We start from the raw sequence: 21,617 nt of genomic DNA, 5'->3' as shown, positions 1-21,617 counted from the left end.
CTTAACCAACATATTTTTCCCAGCTGCTCTTTTCTTCTCTCTGAGGTTAGTAACACACACACACACATGTCACAGTCCTGCCTTTTTTCCTTTATTTCACTGTGCACAATTTACTCAATCCCAAATCAGGCTAGTTCTTTCTTTCACATACATACATACACACTCAAACCCACTTTAACTGATGTTCTTATTTGCACATCTAAGTCTCTTTAGCTAGAGCACAAAAACTTCCTACAAGTTCTTTTTCTGTTAGGCTTGTTCTCTCTGTAAGTCAGATAAATCATGCTGATAGTGGGTGATCACTAACAGAGTTAGTATTGTAATTCTGGATTAAGAAATTGGAATAAAATCCCCTACAGAAATCAATTTCTCTCATCTTCTAAATGATCGTAGAGAATCTCCTTAGAATTTCTATACCTATTCAGAGTAAATCATTGAACTAGGCAGTGTGTTCTGAAAAAAAAAAAGATCTACAAAAGAGGGGTGCCTGGCTGGCTCAGTCAGTAGAGCATGCAACTCTTGATGTCTGGGTTGTGAGTTCAAGCCCCATGTTGGGTATAAAGATTACTTAAAAATAAAATCTTTTTAAAAATTTTAAAAAGATATGTAAAAGAAATCCTAACTTTCCAAAAAAAAAGAGTCTAGAAGAAGAAATACGTACATAATGTACATAAACCAAATGATTTATAAAAGCCTTAGAAAACATACAAATAAATTATAACAGTATTTCAAATGGGAGAAAGATTATAGCTAGAGGGGAGTTAGGCAAACCTTTCCATGACAATCAGGGATCATGTGTCAGTAGGGACAAAAAAGGACAGAGAAAGGAACTTCTATTGGTGACCTGTGCTTCTGAGTATATTTAATTTAATCATTTTTAAAGAATCACAAATGTATGCCGGTAAATACAGACAATTTAATATGCATTCCTTCTGCAATTTTACTCTCATATTTTTGTTGCCATTGTTGTTCAAATTAGATGAGACATTTAAGACCTATATCCTAGTGGAGATGTTTCATTAAAACTAGCTTCTGTCTTAATAACTCATTCTATTTGTTAAAAATAAACTGCCTTTGATTTCTTGCCCAGTTTTAAGTCTGTATAATTGAGTCCCATAAAAAGGAGTGTGTAGGTTTCTAAGTAACCCAGATATTTCTCGAATGTCTAGAAATCCACACCCACCCTAGTTACTCTGGTTTTTGAGATTTTATAAGACAAGGTTTGGAGGCAGAGAACTTTTGACAAACACACCTAGAGTGTCTTCGTATTTGTTTTTAAACTCAGGACAACTCAAAGAAAGTATTCTAAGACTCAGCTTATTCAAACAATGGCTTTCCTTTGAAATAAGATAGTCTGCCTCCCTTAAAGGCATAGTAGTCACCTCTGACACGGAGAACGGAAGGTAAAATAACAAAGGAAGTGGGGAACCAATCTCCTGCTGGAATTTAAAAAAAAAACCAAAAACTGATTTGCATTAACTCATTTCTAGGTGACTGGCCTAGTCCAGAGGATGCATATGGCAGGTTAGATCAATCACCCTTGAGACTGATGTGAAAGGTTTGATGTGGCCAAGGAAGAAGTGTGGAAAAGGGACTGGGTACCATGTAGATCTGTAACAAAGGAAGCAAGCATATTTAAGGTTAAATTTCCCCTCAAAGACAGAAATAACAAAACGATATATTTTTTAATGTACAAAAGGGTAAGAGACAAAATAATCTCACTTTATCTGTGATCTTTAGCATACAATATTAATGTCAGTCCCTTTAATCCCACCCTTGTTTTAGGAGAGAGAGGGGGAGGGAGAGTGTGTGTGTGTGTGTGTGTGTGTGTGTGTGTGTGAGCAAGAGAAGGGGAGGGGAGGAAAATTGATAGCAATGATGAATGGGAAGCCGGAAAGATAAGGTGGGATAAGGGGCTCTGAAATGTCAGGGTGTCTACTGTCCCGGGAACCTTTGAAGCACGCTCCATGACGAATTACATTAACTGCAGCCTCAGAAAATTCCTACAGACAAAGATGGATAGAAAAATCAAAGGTCTTTGGAAAGCGGGCCACAGCTTTGTGCTCAAGCCTGCAGTAAAGTTTTGCTTTGTGTGACGTGAGGATGGGGTGGGGGGCGGCACTAGGCGGTGGGATGGACTGGAAAGGCACTTCTACCTGCACACACCTCAGCGGGGGGGTGAGGGTGGGAGTGGGTGCTGAGCGAGAATGCAAATCGGCCTGTCGGAGTGGCCAATCAGAAGTCAGGTGAGGGAATTTGGGTCCCCACCCCAACTGGGTGTGTCAGCACGTGTGCGGTGTTCTGGGACCTTTGTCCCGCAAAGTCACTCCGGGCGGGCACCCCGTGCTCCCTTTTTCTTGTCAGGTCTGCTTGACTTTTTTCTCCTCCACACCCACCTCGCGAGTCGCGTCTCCTCCTCGTCCCGCCACAAATTCCCTCCCGCGCCTCTCGGGGTAAGAGCTCGCGGCCCGCGCGTGCGGAGCGAAGCACACGCCAGGTTGCTGGGACTGCGGCACCAGCCCCTGGCAGTTCCGCGCGGGTGCAGGCGGCGAGCCACGGCTCCGACACCACGGCGCTCCTGCCCGCGCGGGGCAGTCCTCCGCCTGTCCTGAGGCAGCCCTGCCAGCCTTGCGCCGGCCGGCTCGCTCCTGACTGTGGGTCTATCCTGTGGGGCTCCGGAAACTCTCGCAGCGTCCAGAACACAGAAAATAGACTCATCACCTAATTCGCCAGGGAGCCAAAGCGCTGCGGGGCCGCGGCGCTGCCTGCCCCCGCTCCTCCCCCCCCCCCCGCCCCCCCTCGCCCGGGCTCGGGCAGCCTCTCGGAGTCACACAGCACCCCCCTCCCACCCCCGGCAGACAAAGGGCCCGGGCAAACTCGCCGCCCGGCCTCCTTGCGCTCCGGGGAGGCGGCGGCGCCCGCGGTGGATCGCGCAAGGAGGCGCGCGCGGGGCAAGGAGCCGCGGCCGCGGGAGCGCGGTCCCGGAAAGAGCCGCGAGATGCGCCTTACTCACATCTGCTGCTGCTGCCTCCTTTACCAGCTGGGGGTCTTGTCGAATGGGATCGTTTCAGGTAAGTTCTCCCGAGACTTTGGGCTTGCTTTCCAACTTCCCCGGCGGAAACCGAGAACGCACGGGCGGGCAGGGCTGGTGCAGCCGGTGCGCGGCGAGCAGGGCTCAGTGGGTAGCAATAAAAAGCGTGCGGGTGCAGATGAGAGTCACGCTCGCGAGCGAAGTGCACTTCTCGACCTCATTTTAAACATCCTGGCATGGTCAGCCTTCCTCTAATGAGAGGAGAAATCTTTGCAAAGGTACGATTACAGCACCTAGAGGAAAATGGGGAAGTACAGAAATTGATAGCGACGCTTTGCTCTGACATACACTTAAGAAAATAATTTATCCGTGTTGGAGTCTTTGCACTGGGTTACCTTCAACAACCAAGTGCTGTCACCAAACTTTGCTGCCCCACTCCGTCACCCCTCCCCCCATATAATCGTACTTTTATTTTGAAAATGCCGGGGTTTGTAATCTGATCGCAAGGCTTCAGGGGTTGCAAGAGTTTCAGGGGCTAGACGGGTGGTCTCCGGCGCATTAACACGAGAGCCTTGTGTCTGAACCGAGTGTGAGCCTGGGAATGCTTGTGCTACTGGAACCGCGGCACTTTAAGCCCCGCACTTCTCTGTCTGCCCCGCCCGCAGGGCTGCAGTTCACCCCCGACCGCGAGGAGTGGGAAGTCGTGTTTCCTGCACTCTGGCGCCGGGAGCCGGTGGATGCGGCGGGCGGCAGCGGGGGCAGCGCGGACCCGGGCTGGGTGCGCGGCGCTGGGGGCGGCGGAGGCGCCCGAACTCAGGCGGCCGGCAGCTCCCGCGAGGTGCGCTCGGTGGCCCCGGCGCCGCCGGGCGAGCCCGCCGAGGGCCAGTCCGCACCCCGGCCCCGACCTCGGCCGCCGTCGCCGCCAGCGGGCGAGGAGGACGAGGAGTTCGAATCGCAGGAGCTGCCGCGGGGATCCGGCGGGGCTGCCGCCCTGTCCCCGGGCGCCCCGGCCTCGTGGCAGCCGCCGCCCCCACAGCCACCCCCGTCTCCTCCCCCGGCCCAGGAAGCCGAGGCGGACGGTGACGAGGTACTGCTGCGGATCCCGGCCTTCTCCCGGGACCTGTACCTGCTGCTCCGGAGAGATGGCCGCTTCCTGGCGCCGCGCTTCGCGGTGGAGCAGCGGCCGAGTCCGGGCCCCGTCCCGACGCTGGCAGCAGCGGCCCGGCGCCCTCCGGCGCCGCCCGACGCCTCCTGCTTCTACACCGGGGCGGTGCTGCAGCACCCTGGCTCGCTGGCCTCTTTCAGCACCTGTGGAGGTGGCCTGGTAAGCGCTCTTCCTTCCCCAGCTTTCCACTTTCCCGCCACTCCTCCCTCTCCCCTTAGAGACCGGGCTGGTTTGCATGCACCCTGAACTTCATTCACCGTAGTCTGCACCACGCAGTAGTGCCTTCCATTTACCTCCCGCTGAACATCTCCAAGGCATTCAGTGAATCGGAAGGCTAATGGGATGCATTAACAGCCTTCTCCTATATGGTTACACGTTTCTTCCGAACATGGTATCAAACTGCCTCGGGGTAACTCTTCCTGCTGGTTTTGCTGCTTTGTGTTTTCCAAAATAAGCCCACCACGTGGCTTCTTTTAGGAGTTTGGAAGACAACCAGTCTGCTCAGTGTGGAATCTTCTCCATGTTTGCCCCCTCCCACCCCACCACCAGTTCCGCATTTATTATCTCATTTTTTTTTTCATGTCCTTCAAAATTGTCAGAACAGTGTAATCCTCTAGGGAATTACATTCTGACAGCTGTCTAGAATTTAAACACATGCACAGCCACACTGGACACCTGTTCAGTGTTCTGTGAGGGACAGGAGTTGAGAAGTAACTCAAAGATTCGGAGCTGCGGAGTCATCCATGACCTTAGAACCCAGTCAGTATGCAAAGGGTCATGCACGATTCTATGGGTTAACTCTCTTTGTGAGGTTTGCATTTCATTTGGCAGTAGTTGGCTTTCCTGTTGTCCACTCCACAGAAGAAAGTAGAAGGGTTGGGAGCCTTGCCTAGAGGCCTGTTGGAACTGCAAAGTAAAACTCATTTGCTGTATCTGAACAGTAGAGATCATCATTGGATTTTCCCTCCTCTGTCTTGACCCACGTTTTGGGAAAATTGTTACCTCCTGTAAGTTGGCCTTTACTTTGTGGTGAAGTATATATAACATGAAATTTACCATTTTAACCGCTGGTAGATGTACAGTTCACGGGCATTAAGTACATCCACCTTATTATGGGGGCATCACCACTGTGGCATTTATTTACTGGTTTAAGGCAAAACCCACAAGATATTGAAAACACTAATGTGATTTGTGGCTTCATTCTGCCATTTCTAGTGAGCCATTGATGAAGTCCACAAGGACTTGTCTGAAAGCAACCTGCTCATTGGTAGAAAAACCCAATAGTAATGGAGAGCAGAAAATATCAGTGCAATCAAAACCACCCAAAGCCATGAAGTGGAAAAAGATGGTTAAAAATCCAGACAAAATGAAACTGGAAATTTTTACCTATGCCCTCCTAAGGTCTCATAGTCAAATGATGTAAATTGCTGGACAGGGCTATATTTTACCAGATGCTCATAATGATGAATATTCAAATATGGACATTTGTAGCCATGAGTGAAAAAAGTTGGCATGGAAAAATTACATGAAAAGCTTTTAAAAATGTTTTTTGTGGAACTGATGTTTGAACACTTCACTGGGGGAAACATTTTGTGGGGATTTCATTGTCCACTAGTTTTTGGCTAGAGATTAAATAATTACATATAGAAAGTTCCTGGTGTGGTAGAAGCAATAGGGGATAAAGCATTTCACTGTGTTGAAATGTGGGCTTTTGGTCAGATTTTCCAAATGAGCTATGCCTTCTCTCCATACTTAAGGGAGCAAAGTTAAAATTATGAGTAGGTTTTTCATAGACTGAACAGGAGTTTGACATACCTCCCTGTTTATCATGTTGGACTTTTGCTCACTTTTCCTATTAGCCACATATGTATATGTTCTGAACTGGGAAGTCTTTGTTATTGAGGAAATCTGACGTTGCCAGCAATACAGTATAGCAGTCAGACTTTTGAGTAAAAAGTTAGGCAGATAGCCAAGAAGAGTGCGTTTGTTACTCCAGACTCTACCATGCCAGCCCTTTTTCCCTTATGAGGGTGAATTAGGAAAGAGAGCATAATTTGTTATCTGAGCTCTGACATTGGCTTGTACTCTGACAATTGACAAGTCTTACCTCTCTGGGCTTCAGTGTTCATTAGTAAAATTCGAGGATTGAATGGTTTAATTAAAAACTGGAGGATAGAATTACAATTCTATTAGATGTTAAATGTTTCCTACATCCTACATTGGGGACTTACAGATTAGGAGAAAGACATTATACACAAGTGGTTATGACACAGGTATCCTTGGGACAGTGACATGATGAATCAAATCTTATGCCTGAGGTAAAATCCAGTTTGGGGAGTCAGGGAAGGCTTCCTAAAGCAGACAGAATTTAACAGAGTTTTGAAGCATCAGGAGGCATTACCCAAGTAGTATGGGGCTGAAGAGTGTTTTGGGTAGAGGAGTGATGTTGAAGATTTAAAAGTGCACACTTACCAAAGGAATGAAAATAAGAATCTCCTATGATTAAGGCCAGAAGGTGCAATAAGGGGAAATGATCCTAAAATGTCTGGTGAGGTCAGACCTCAAAAGCCTTGTCTGCTGAAATACGGGCTTTTTCTAACTATTGATTATCAAAGGGCTATGTACTTGCTCTTTTGTATTTCCAGAATTCTGTGATCCTGTAATTCTAATGTGGGGAGTCATGGTGACTTTCTATAGGGGTGAATTATTTATAAATGCAACGGCTTTTCTTTTGCAACAGTTTTTTTTCTTTCCTTCTCAGTAAGTAAAAGCTTTCTGATTATTAGTTGCTTAGAAAAGAGCAGATAACTAAATCTACCTTCCCCCACCTCCTCTCAGCAGCTAGTTTTGCCTTCTGGTGCCTGAACTCAATGCCTTTTGGATTACTACATATTTGAAAAGATCCCAAACTCTCTATCAAAGGAAATAGATCATCAGCTATCCAGGATTGCAAAGTGGTAAACATTTATAAGGTTGGCCAATTCATTCTCCAGATATCAGTCTAACTTGTGCTGTGAAAGGAAAAGTGCTAGAATAGATATTTTGGGTACATGGCTAGGTGATGCCTCTTCAAAGTATTTAATCTTTCTGGATCTCGTTTTTCCTATTTACAAAATGCGCAAATTGTATTTGTTTGTCTAGCAACTGATATATGAAGTATTCTTACTATTTCTGTTTGAAGTGTTCTTACTATTTCTCTTTCCCCTTATTAGTCTCTAATATTGAACAATAATCTTATTTCAGCCATATTAGGCCCCGTAGGTCCATAAATATCATAATACCAAGCAATTAAACATTTATTGAGCGAGTCTTCTGAGCAAAGTATTGTGCAGATACAGAGAATACAAAAAGAAGATGAAGCAGCCTTGATATGTTTCAAGGAGCTCCCAGCCTGGCTTGTCAGTGACAAATGGCAACAGGGGAATACAATAGTTTGAGATAGGTACAAATGTAGGTATGCCCCAAGTACTTTGGTGGTGCTGTGTTATTCCTTTCTTTCCATATCCACAGCATTTGCAAGATACCTGGTTTCGAGTTAGGCACCCAGTAAAAACCACTGAATAAAATGCAGCATGTGTAATACTTTATTTTGTTTTAAATTACAATCTCTAAAAATTAAAATACAAAAAAGCAACAAATTAATTAAAAAAATTTTTTTTAATGTTTATTTATTTTTTAGAGAGAGAGAGAGAGCATGAACAGGGGAGGGGCAGGGAGAGAGGAGGAGACACAGAATCCAGGGCAGGCTCCAGGCTCTGAGCTATCAGCACAGAGCCTGACGCAGGGCTCAAACTCACGAACTGCAAGATCATGACCTGAGCCAAAGTCAGACACTCAACGGACTGAGCCACCCAGGCATCCCCAAATTAATTTTTATGAAAGACTGCAACAATGATGTTGGCTCAAAATTAACACATTGTGGTTTGTTTGTTTTTTAAAGCACACCTAAGGAGGTGTGCTAAACTAAACTAGATCGGTACACAACTTGCCTATGGTTCCCTTTAAATGGACTATGGAAATGATTATCACTAATATTGGGATTATTCTTCCAGGATTATAAAGAGTGACTACTAAAACTGTATGCACTTAATTTTTAAGTTTTATACAGTAATTGTTTTGATTAGGTCTTTATACAGAATCTGCTGCCCTGTATAAATTCAATTTTTTTTGGCAGTTTATGCCTTTTTTTTTTAATCCCACACTATCTGATGCCACAGCAAGTTACGAACAGAAATATTTTAGGGTATCCATTTCGGCCAAGACACTTTATTGGGTACCAGTACTAAGGCAGGAGGAGAGAGTGTAAGGGGAGGGTCCGGGGAATGCTCGTGCAGGAGGGAAACTGGGAAGACGAAATGGAATCGACATCCAAATGAAAAAAGTAAAGATTGCAGATTGACCTCACACATCTATCTTCTTTGTTCAAGCCAAATCTTAGGAATGACAGAAATGATCTTCTAAATAAATCTAAAGCATTATTATAAAAAAATGCCATTAGACGTGCTGACTATCTCTTGGAAGACTGACAACAGTGTGGACTGGATTGATGGAACACACAGAGACATTAGGAAACATCTGTGAATGGTGGGGGTTCTAACAGAACTGCGGGAACACAGGGAGCAGAAGTGGCACTGGATTTTTTTCATGTCCGGTTATGACAATCCATGGAAGCCAAATGTGTGTGCCTACACAAGGTCAGAGAGGGTAAAGGCAGAGCCTTCCTGGGCATGCTGGTGACACCAGAGGACACAGGGTCTCCTCCTCCATAGATGATCTGTTGGCACCCTGCATCCAGCAGAACGTCTCACCTCTTTTGGCAAATAACTGGAGGAGTCACAACAGATAGGACAGCAGGGGAACCAAAAACATACGAGTTGACACCCAAGAATCTAAGAAAATGAACCATATAAAGGAGAGTCCTCAAACTCTGGCAAGTTAATACATGAGGCAACAAAATTAATAGAATAAATAAGTGGAACGCCTGGGTGGCTCAGTTGATTAAGCGTCCGACGTCGGCTCAGGTCATAATATCATGGGTTGTGAGTTCGAGCCCCACGTCAGTCTCTATGCCGATATTGGAATCTGTACTCTGCTTGGAATTCTGTGTCTCCCTCTGTCTCTGCCCCTCCCCCGCTCACACACTGTCTCTCTCTCTCTCTCTCTCTCAAAAATAAACATTAAAAAAAACTTAAAAAAAAAAGAATAGGTAAGATACTTTAATGGAAGTATAAGAATGGATATATATTCATGGAAAAAGTAAATTTAAAACATACAGCAACAGCTGCTATCCAGAATAAATGATTAGATACAATGGATCTAAAAATAAGTGGTCATTAGAATTAAAAACTCCATGCGTGAATTGACAAGTAAATTTCTAACCTAGAAAATCAAGCCCAGAAATTATCCCAGAACATAATATAAATGTTCAATCAAATGGGTCCACAATATGAAAGAAAAGTTGTGAGCCATGAATCATAGATCTAGATGCTTCAAATTTAATAGCAGTTAACTTTTAAAAATAAGTGAAAGGGTGGGATTTTTTTGTGTGTGAATGTACTATAATTTTTTTCACCAATGTTCTGTTGTTTCCAATTTTTCATTTTTATAAGTAAGTCCATGTTTATCATTGGATAAACTTTGCACACATATCTGATTCTTTACTTCTACCCATTTAAAGGATAGAATTTTTTAAATGAATGCAAAGTACCCTAAACATTTTATTCTAATTTAAATCACACACACACACACACACACACACATATGTGTGTGTGTGTATGTGTATATATATATATATACATACATACATACATATATATATATATATATATACATACACACACACACATATGTGTATATATATATATATATATATATATTTATATTTATCAGCCAAGCTTTGGATGTGAGGCCAGATACTTTGAATGTAGGTCAGATAAGTGGTATTCCAGGTGAGCCTTACTCAGCATGCATGCAAACCAATTCCCAATATAGGTTTCTATATTTGGAAGAAAAACTGAAGACAAATTCAACGTAATTTTTGTGCAGAATCCTGGACTTCTAAATGTTTCAGATCTTTTACAATTGTTTCATCCCAAATAAAATTAGAGCAGTTTTCTTTTAGCGACTTACCTTTCTCAAGTTTTTCCAAAATTTTCATGGAAGCAAAGACGCCTTTACACTCCTATTTCACTGCTAAATATTTAGTGTTCGATTAGATTACATGATTACAAAATGTTGTACCTATGTGAGTTCAAACAGATGCAGCTGATTCTTGGTAAACATCCAGGCTGATTGGTGGAAATAATTGCATGCAGCAAGACAAGGGAGGAATCTACTAGCTTTGCACATTCTGCATGTGGCATGCCTCAGTGATCATATTTTCTAGATGGCGTGTAGACTGTTATTTAATTCAATGATTCGAGTTGATTTGCTGATGTAACCAATAATGGTTAGGTAGAGGTTAGCAGAGTTTGTTTGTTTTTTTTTTCTTTTGTATCATAATCTCATTTCCAGTGATAGAGGAAGACATGCACCTTCAGATAGAAGGATGCATCACCAAGCTCAGAGACGTATAAGTAGAGACCCATACCTAGACACATTGTGGGAGAATATTAGAAAGTCAAAGAGAAAATTCTACAAGCTTAATAAAGGAATGATGGTCTATAATGGAATGAATGTCACATGGACGCCAGAGGATCATGAGTTGAGTGTTTCAGAGTTCTGAGGAAATGTGATTTTGAATCCTGTACTCAGCCAACTACCATTCAACTGTTTTTCAAGTTCTTATTTAAATTCCAGGTAGTTAACATCCAGTGTATCATTACTTTCAGGTGTAGAATTTAGTGATTCATCACTTACATACAACACCCAGTGCTCATCCCAGTTGCCTCCTTAATTCCCATCACCTATTTTACCCATCCCCACCCTCCCACCTTCCCTCTGGTAACCATGTTTGTTCTCAGTAGTTAAGAGCCAAACTACCATTCAAACCTAAAGGCAAAATGTAATCATTTTCAAAATTATAACGATTCAAACTTTACCAAACAGAACCTCCAAAAAGATACGCAATGAAGTCTTCTCCCAACACCTTTTCTCCATTTTTTACTATATTCCTTCCTAGATGTAGGTAGGGTTATTTGTTTCCACTGTAGGATCTAGAAGCAGTTGATGCATAAGCAAATAAATATGTATATATCAATTTATAGCTTTTAAGTCTACATTATTGATACACATACACATGCGTGCACAGAGAGATTCCTCTTTCTTTTTTGGGTAGTTTCATTTTGTGTGATTGCAAGTACATTCCATAATGTATTTAGTCAGTTTGGTGTTGATGAACATTTGATTGATTCTAATGTTTTCCTATTGTGAACAGTGCTAAATAAGTAAGACTCTGTAGAAATGCCATTTTGCCTATGTAATGTAACTCTTTGTCAAAGGGCATGGATATTGGTAATTTGGGGTGATGTTGCCTGATTGTACCCCACAGAGGTGGTACTACTTTATATTCTCAGGCCAGCAGAATATGAGAGTATATATTTCCCCTGTGCTTTTGCTGGTATGGGTGTTACTAAAGATATTAATATTTGTGAAATCTAATAGGAATATTACCTGAATATAGATTTAATCGATAGTTTTTGTGTATTTTTGGTGAGGCTGCGCATGTTTTCATATTTTTATTCTTCTTTTCCTATAAATGTGCTGTTCATATCTTGTACTAACTTTTTAAAAGTTTAATTGATTTATTTTGAGAGAGAGAGAGAACATGAGTGGGAAAGGGGCAGAGAATCCCAAGCAGGCTCCGCACTGTGAGCGCAGAGCTGGACGTGGGGCTTGAACTCACAAACCAGGAGATCGTGATCTGAGACAAAACCGAGAGTTGGACACTTAACTGACTGAGCTACTCAGGCATCCCTTCTATTCATTTTTCTATTAGAGTTTTAGTCTTTTTCATTTCTAATTCCAGAGTTCTTTTTGTATTAGTGTTTTGAAAAGATAAATGTTAATAATAAAATAATACATGCTGAGTATAGAAAGTTTAGAAAATATACAAAATATATTATCTGTTAACTTACCATCCATAAATAGTCACTTTTTAGTGTATATGCAAAAGAGGAAACATAAATATCAAGTAAACATTCACAATTATTTTCAAATTTATTGGTAAGCTAGTAAAAGCAAATTTCCTCAAACATCATTTCTGGTTCATTAGATTGGCACAAATTATGCAAACTAATAATATCCAGGGCCGATGCTTGGGGAACACCTTATCTTATACATTGTAGGAGAGCTAATTGTTAGAGCCTTTTGTATTGTATGTACTTAAATTTTAAATGTGCTTACCCTTCTTTTCAGGAATATTCATATGTGTGCAGAAGATTTACATATAAGCCTACTCATTGCAGTGTTGTTTTTAAGAGCAGAACATTAAAAGTATTCATTGTTAGTGGGCTAGTTACATCTATATATTGTGCTGAATGCCCAGAGACCATAAAGAGAAAAGAAATAATTCCTTTCTTCAATGTATGCACAGTCTTAAAGGAGCTGTTTCTCTGCCTCAACTTCTTGACTTCCCTGGGTCCATCACAGTTCTCTGATTTAGGAAGTGTTCAGTGTCTTTATTAACTTGAAGAACGCATCTCTTTAAGGCATTCTGTATGGTCTCTGGTTCACAATTCAGAATGGCGTGGATGATGATGGTTCTGCCAGTAGTGATGCATGAGAGAAGCTTCTGTGTGTAGAGTGTGCAGATGCTCCATTCTTATTTAAGGAAACGATACAGTGAATTCAAATAAAAAAATTCTAATAAGAATCATTACACTGATGCATTGACATTGTACATTAAAGGTCAATAAATTCTTTAATCCCGTATTAATGTTTGTCTTAATATCTGGAGAGAAGTCAGGCATGGACCAATTTTATGAGAAGAAATTTTGCGTAATAATTTTGTTTATTAAATATTAATATTATGTATTTATTTGAAATTTATTAGCTGACTTATGATATACTTTTTTAAATTCAGGAAGTTCTTTACGGGAGCCTTTAGCTATTTTCATGCAACCCTAAATCAGCACATTTTTATTGAGCTCATGCACAATTCAATTGAGTGTTTCTGCTTACTTGCAATTACATTTTTACCCTGGATGGTTTTATGGGTTTCTGTTTACCAAGTAAAGAATAATGAGAGGAGTTCCAAGTTCCTGATTGACAGGAAGTACCTTGAAGTTAGGAAAGTGATCTTGACCTATTTTGAGGCAGTGGGACAAACCAGTAGTCCCTCTTGGATTATGATTTGGGGGGTTTCCTGAAAGGAAATTTTGAGATTCCCTTAGCTAAGCGAGGACCATAACTTGTTTCAGAGTGCATTTAGGGTGCAGCCATGGCGAGCACATCATCTTGTCTCCATCTCATCTTTATTCTCGTGCCAAGCCCTAGACTGAGAGAAGTGAGAAAATGGGAACTAAGCCATTTTAATGCTACCCAGATATTTGTGCAGAATTATTGCATGACGGTGTTGAGATGGCCCTCGGGGGTTAGAGAGTTTTGTAACTTGACTTTTCCAACAAGAGAAACTCCATTTCACTTCATAATTAATGTGCACATATCTGTAATAAATTATTAACTGTTTAGGCTTTCATTCAGAGGAGCAGGGAGGGAATGGAGCTGATGAGCCCAGGCCAGTTTTGGCATTATTTAACATCTTCTTTCCTGTTGCTTTCCAGTAAAAAAAAAAAAAAAAACAAAAAAAACCAAAACCCTCAGCATTTGTTTTTTCTTCACAAGCACATAAAGATGTTTTGCCCCAGGATTTTTTCTTTCTTTCTTTCTTTCTTTCTTTCTTTCTTTCTTTCTTTCTTTCTTTCTTTCTTTCTTTCTTTTCTTTCTTTCTTTCTTTCTTTCTTTCTTTCTTGTCCCCTTACTTCTGCCTGGCTTCATTTAAAATACATGACTACTAATAAATAACTAAACTAAACTAAAATATAATAGAATAAAATACATAACCACTTACTGCAGTGAGCCTACGTCACTGTCTCTTTGCTCACACTTCTCGGTGCTCTCTTTCTTTCTTTTTTTTTTTTAATTTTTTTTTTAATGTTTATTTATTTCTGAGACAGAGACAGAGCATGAGTTGGGGAGGGACAGAGAGAGAGGGGGACACAGAATCCGAAGCAGGCTCCAGGCTCTGAGCTGTCAGCACAGAGCCTGACGCGGGGCTCGAACTCACAGACTGCAAGATCATGACCTGAGCCGAAGCCTGACACTGAACCGACTGAGCCACCCAGGTGCCCCTCGGTGCTCTCTTTCTTAAAGCCCGGTGTGCAGACAGCTTTATCAAAATCATGGTAGTGGGAGTGAGACTGAGGGAGTTGGGAATTCTCCATTTATATCAGAATCCCATACTGGGCCTCAAGCTCAAGAAATGCATTTTAAAAGAATCCAACGTAATTCTTGTGCAAGCTAGTATTTGAGGGCAGCCATTCGAATTTTAAGTGCTTTGAAAACTCCAGCACTCAGGATCTTTAATGACTAGATTTACATCCACCAAACTTTACACCCTAGGTGTCTTGAATGAATTTTAATACTATTTGGTAGCTCTTATAGTGAACTTGGATACCTTCTGTCCTTCCCTTTAATATCCTCCTAGGAACCCACTCAGATGCCATTGAGCTGGAAAGGATTTTATGGATTTCAAATCGTTATTAAACAAGCTATAAATGTGAACTAGTTGGGAGGGGGTATAATGGGACCTTTATGCCAGGATGAATGTTTTCCTACTCTTTAGGTGAAAAAGTATACAGAACCTGAAACCTGTTTCCCATTCCAGAATTTGGAAGTCAACAAAGGCTAAATTACTACAAACTGTCATCAACAGTTTTCTGGGTAATCTAGCAGGACACTTACCCCACATGTTTTACAATACTTATTGTAATGAAATAAAGTTTATCAGCAACGAAGGAAGAAACATTCCTTCACACTGAAAGGGGCCTCCCTTGGCAGCAAGTTTAGATGTGGATACATGAAGGCTGAGGCTCATTGTAGAGGAATATTAGAAAATCATTGAGAAAATTATAAACTTTTTGTGAGGTTACCTACCCTAGAATCGCAATGTAGTGTGGTCAGGTTAAGAGGACCTTGGAGATGTGTAAGGATCAAAGGGTAAGCTATCTCAAAGGGCAGAAATAAAATGACAAGTCTTATCTACTTGTTCACACTCTATGAATTGGGATGTCAAGAGTACTGTAAAACTCATTAGAATTTGCAGTCAAAACACATTAACCTGCTAAGAGGAATAGCCAGGCAGATAATTGTGTCAACTAATCTGATAGGTGCAAATGGTGTATTTTCCTTATTAGTTGGCTTCGAATATATATAAGTTAACATGTGATAGCTACATTTTCATGATAAAAGTATTATATTATCAGCAAATATTTTAGTGTGCCCAGTTCATAGACAGGCAGGTCAGTTATTGAACGAGGAACTTACCTATATAATTAGCATAGGGTCTTTGTGTTGTTTGCTGACTCTGGTTGTATGCTTGCAGATACAATAAATAGCGTTTCAATATTTTATAATAAGAAAATAGAAAGTTTGAGCCATTTATTATGGAACTAACAGTTATGCATAAATATAACTAACAAAGTATAATGTCTGAGTGATTCACTGGGGAGATATCTGTTAATAAATTGAATTTAGTGTCCTGTTTTGTCTACTAATGTAGATACTTCCTGTGTCTCTGTAGATCTCCATCCAATTAGAATTTTGTCAGTTCAAAATATGTGGTTCTAATTAGTAATGTTTTAAAAAGTATTAAATTGGTATCTTTTTTTAAAATTTATTTACTTTGAGAGAGAGCACATGCATGCACACGCAAGTCGAGGAGAGACAGAGAGGGAGAGAGAGAATCCCAAGCAGGCTCCATGCTGTCAGTGCAAATTGTGATGAGGGGATCCATCCCACAAATCTGTGAGATTGTAACCTGAGCCAAAATTAAGAGCAGGGCACTTAACCGACTGAGCTACCCAGGCACCTACAATCAGTGTCTAGGTTGGAAGTTCCTATATAAGAATTTTTCTAAGTAGAATCTAATTGTTTGTCATTAGTGAGATAGATTCGTGAATGTGCCAAGCTGATTTTTTAGGGTAAATCCTTATTTGTAATGTAACATAAAGGACATTGTGAATGTTTTTTTTCTCCTATTATCTTTTTTCTGGTATGACTTATATACCCTAAAAGTCATTCAAATGTACAATGCAGTGACTTCAAGTACATTCACAGAATTGTGCAGCCATCACTGCTCTCCAGTTTTAGAACATTTCCATCACCCCTTTCACTCCTACACATTTGTGGTCACTCTGTTCCTACCCCCAGTCTCAGGCAACCACTAATCTAATTTCTGTTTCAATACATTGCCTTTACATTTCATATACATGAAAACATATAAAATTCAGTCTCGTGTCTAACTTATTAAACTTTGTGTAATGTTTTTGAAGCTTATCTGTGTGGTCTCATGAATCAGTAGTTCATTTTTTTTTCTTGCTGGATAATAAGCCATTGTTGATATAACACTGCATTTTGTTTATCCGTTCATAAGTTGTGGACGTTTGGATTGTTTCCACTCTTTCACTATTATGGATAATAGTTAATATGAACAGTCATTGTGTAGATATATATATATACATATATGTGTGTGTGTGTGTGTATATATATATATATATATATATATATATATATATATATATTCATTCCCAAAGATAGACTTCTAGGAGTGGAATTGCTAGGTCATATGGTAAATTTACATTTAATATTTTTGGAATTGGGCAAATTCTTTTAGAAAGTATTGCATCACTTTGCATTCCCATCAGCAATGTATTAGGATTCCAGTTTCTCCACATCCTTAACAACACTTATTATTGTCTGTTTATGATTATAACTAATCATGTGGCTCCACAGTGGGATCTTTTTGTGGTTTTGATTTGCATTTATCTGGTGCCAGTGTTGAGTATCTTTTCATGTGCTGTCCCATAGCCATTCATAAATCATCTTTGGTGAAATGTTTACTCTGATCTTTTGAGTATTTTAAATTAGATTTTTAAAAAATCTTTCTAGTATTTGGTTTTAAGAGTTCTTTATATACTTGGGTGTAAATCTTTTGTCAGACATATGATTTGCTAATGTTTTCTTCCAGTCTGTGTGTTTCTGATCAGTTTTTTAATGGTGTCTTCTAAACCTAATCTTTATACATTTTGAAAAAAAATCCAGTATTGTTTTTTTCTTCATCAAATGTACTTTGGCTTTGCTGTATAATAACTCTGTGTCTAACTCAAAGTTGCCTAGTCTTTCTCCCATAGCTTGCTTAGGTGTTCTTCCATACTTTTGGTTTTCATATTTAGGTCTGTGACTTACTTTGAGTTAGTTTTTCTGTATGGTGTGAGGTCAGGGGTTCAAATTAATCTCTTTGCGTGTATATATCCAATTTTCTCTCCACACCATATACTGGAAAGATTATTCTTTTCTCATGAAATGCCATAGGAATTTTTGTCAAAAGTCAACCATAAATGCAAGTTTACATTTGAATTGTTAATACTGTTTGTTATATATATGTTTATCCTTATCTCTCTCTCTCTTTCTCTCTATCAATGTTTATTCTTATGTCAATAGCATACAGACTTGATTTATGTAACTTTATAATATGTTTTGAATTTGGGAACTTTAAGTTTGATTTCTTTTTAAAAAAATGTTTTGCCTATTCTCTTTCCTTTGCATTTCTATACAAATTTTAGCATGAGATTGTAATTTGTCAATGTAGAGTCTGCTGGATCTTTGATAGGAATTGTATTTAAAGATCGATTTGGGGAGCGTTTCCATCTTAAACAACACAAAAGTTTTTTTGCTATCTGGAAATTATTATTATGAGAACAATCATTAGGGGAGGTTTTTGAACACCACGTTGACTGATAAAGAACAGAATTAGCTACTGATAGCCCATATTATAGTGCACAATATTTAAAATTAATAAGGATTGATGGGAGCAAGGAAAGCCAGTCATTTGGAGTTATACAAGTAGGGTATACAAAATAGAAGATTTTACGGTTCATGTCTTTGGACGAGTAGGGTGTGAATCTAGGTATTGTACTCCAGGACTGCTTCCTATATTCCACTGCTGTGAAAAAGACAAAAGTTGTTAGGGTCAGGGTTCAAATAAACAAATAAATCCAAACAAACCTACAAAATCTAAACCATCCTTTTCAGGAAGTAGGTTTCAGTCACAAACACTCAGAGTTATTCCCTAAATGTAAACTTATATCCAAAATATTGTATGTTTATTTAAACAGAGCCAAGATTTCCAGTATATGGCCTTTTATTAAAAACCAAAGCAGTATGCTTTCTCTGATAATCTGAGTGTAGACAGATGTCTTCCAGCTATAGGAATCATGAGTGAGAAAATGTTAGGATAATAAATGCCCTTAGATAGTTAATGTATTTGTCATTAATTTAATAATGATATAAAAAAGCCTACGAAAAGATAGAAATACTATATTTAGTTAATTCCAATAGATAATTTTTCACATTTTAGCAGCTGTCACATAGGGGTGTATCAGAAAACTGACAGCATCTTAGAATTGATGAAATTTAATATGAAAGCAAATGTGGACTTGGGGTCATTTTAGGAAGTGAACATTTATGAATGTCTAGTTGCAGCAGTTTTCCAGAAGAAAAACTGGCTCATGAAATAAAAGGTAGTGATATCCAAATAGTTATATTTAAATCTTTGCTGTTGAATAATAATGTAGGGAGATGTACATAGGAAATCTTTACGGTGTTTTTTTAATGTGCTTAAATTTCTTCTGCTTAATTTGACTATGTATCAGGATTAAACCAAATTTTCATCCATGTAAACCTTAAATCTTAGCTTTAAGGAATACAATGATGGCCCAAGAATTCTGGTGGAATAGATGCTTTGGAGTGGCCAGTGGAAAATGGACAAGACATATTTACAAATACCACTTGAAATCTGGGTCCAAATTTAAGCTGGTAGAATGGTAAATTAAAGAAATATGTTTGCCTACTAATTTAATTCCCATGATTGCTTATTTTGCATTTTCAGTTCTTTCTCCTTGTCAGGCGTCAAGAGTTTACATAATCTGTGTGAATTGACACAACCTTCCTTGGAGGGAGGGAGAGTCATGAAGGGGGTCAGTGGCTGGAAAGATGAAAGAGGAGAAGCAAACCCACCAGTGCATATTTAGAGTGTGTTTTAAGCTTAAGAATGTGGAAACCCGTTACTTCTATTTGAAATGCTTTTGGAATAACATGCTAAAGCATCCCCGGGGACAGTCCAGCGCTGCGCATTAATATGGTTTAAGAGAGCTCCAAAGTATTTGCCTATAGTTAGCTCAGTTGTAGTATTTTAGTAAGTGTTCTAATAACTTGGCTGCTCTTGCCCTTGGCTGTGGAGTCTCCACAAGTGTACAGTGTCCAATTTTTGGGTGCGTGGTCACATGGTCTTACGTGTTTTGAACCTATTAATAACTCACCATAGGCTTGTAAGAGAATACATCAGACTCTATATTGGAACTGCATAATCAACTGTCTGCTTAATCCTTCTCTCACTTCTTTCCATTACCTATTCGTCCAGAAGATACACATTCAGTTCTGTTCAGTGCTTATATACCCTCCTGTTCCTGTAATTCTGAAATGGATTTTATAATAAATTGATCATGGAGACTTCAAAAGTATACAATGTAAGTGGAAGAGAAAACAATGGAAGACCACCAGAGTATTGTAAATGGTTTTTACTGTGATAATAACATAGGTTTTTATAGTACTTTACAGTTTATAAACTGTATTTACAAAATCGTTTTTTTTTTTTAATTTATTTTGAGAGAAAGAGAGAGCATGCATGCGTGCAAGCAGGGGAGGTGCAAAGGGAGAGAGAATCCCAAGCACGCTCCAGTGAGGAGCCCAATGTGGGACTCAATCTCACTAACTGAACCCTGAGATCACAACCTGAACCAAAATCAAGAGTTGGATGCTTAACTGAGTATGCCACCCAGGTGCCCCTACAAAATCTTTTGATTGTGGTATGTGTACACATTTTTAGAAAAGAAGTGACCTGCTAAAACAAATGCATAGGTGTGAATAACTTTCTGTGCTAGGGCAGTGGGATATAAGAAACATATCCGCGAGAAATGGAAGACGTACTGGACTTTTCCACTACTCCTACCTACAAGGGCAGTAAACAAGTGTTGCCTCCGTCTTTTTTTTTTTTTTATCAAATCAATCAAGAAAAATCAGTGAATAGAATTCTGTTTGCATCAGTTTTTAGAAAGAAAGACCTGAGGCCCAGTATATCATAGCTGTACTTACTGAACACTACTATATGCTATACTCATAAGCATCCTGCCATAGGTATGGCTGATTTCATAGAAACCCACTGAGATGCATACACTCACATGATTTTATAGATAAGGATGCTGAAGCTCATGGATATTGTGTAAATCATGCACATCAGGCAGCTGGTAAGGCTGGGAGGTGAAATTCAAAGTCACATCTCTTTGAGTTTGTGTGTGTGTGTGATGAAATTATTTTTTGGCTTCTGTTTTATTTATCAGAGGCATGTAACATTCACATTGTTTTAATTCTTTGATCCAAGTTATAGGGTGGAGATTGACATGGAGGAGATATAAAAATAGAATTTGATGTGGTAGAAATGACTGATTTTTATTTTTATTATTTAAAAAAAATTTTTTAACGTTTATTTATTTTTGAGAAGAGGGACACAGGATGAGAAGAGGATGAGTGGGGGAGGAGAGAGAAAGAGGGAGACATGGAATCTGAAACAGGCTCCAGGCTCTGAGCTGTCAGCACAGAGCCTGATGCGGGGCTCGAACTCACGGACTGCAAGATCATGACCTGAGCTGAAGTGGGATGCTTAACTGACTGAGCCACCCAGGCGCCCCTATTTTTATTATTTTTTAAAAATTATTTTTAGAAAGAGAGAGTGTGTGAGCAGGGGAGAGGGGCAGAGGGAGAGAGAGAGAAAAATCTCGAGCAGGCTCTGTGCTCAGTGCAGAGACCAATGTAGGGCTTGATCTCATGACCCTGGCATCATGACCTGAGCTGATATCAAGAGTCAAACGCTCAACCCACCTGAGGCACTCAGGTGCCCCACAAATTACTGATTTTTAATGCAACCTGTCTTTCCTTTCTCCTAGTTGCTCTCTTATAGTAGTATTCTTAAAAAAAATAAAGCAAGAAATTAGCACACAGTAGAGGGATTTTCTTTAAAATATGCTTGGCAGAGTCCAATACCATAAATACTCCTGGAAGCAAAGAATTCATTAATTTCACTTGCCAGTTTCATTGTTGGAAAATGCAGTTGGAAAATCCTGGCATATCTTGGAAATAATCTTGGTTTTG

The 21,617-nt window shown here is 40.0% G+C and overlaps 1 protein-coding gene across 5 annotated transcripts in view; it reads left to right on the top strand.

The window, feature by feature from the left end:
* The first annotated feature begins 2,847 nt into the window (after positions 1-2,847).
* ADAMTS19 (ADAM metallopeptidase with thrombospondin type 1 motif 19) overlaps positions 2,848-21,617 on the top strand; it is a 237,443-nt gene continuing 218,673 nt past the window's right edge. For 4 of the 5 annotated variants that reach the window (XM_053907517.1, XM_053907518.1, XM_019422110.2 and 1 more), the window contains exons 1-2: positions 2,893-3,071; positions 3,697-4,355. In XM_053907517.1, the coding sequence (XP_053763492.1) occupies positions 2,999-3,071; positions 3,697-4,355 (732 nt within the window). In that variant the 5' untranslated portion in view covers positions 2,893-2,998. Of the gene's footprint in view, positions 3,072-3,696; positions 4,356-21,617 lie in introns of all 5 variants that reach the window. The other variant, XM_019422109.2, reaches the window with a different exon arrangement.

Source organism: Panthera pardus, unplaced genomic scaffold (genome assembly GCF_024362965.1).
Source record: "Panthera pardus isolate Hobbes unplaced genomic scaffold, ASM2436296v1 HiC_scaffold_2, whole genome shotgun sequence".
NCBI classification, from domain to species: domain Eukaryota; kingdom Metazoa; phylum Chordata; class Mammalia; order Carnivora; family Felidae; genus Panthera; species Panthera pardus.
The sequence above is the reverse complement of the archived record's forward strand: the minus strand, read 5'-3'. Positions and strand labels throughout refer to the sequence as shown.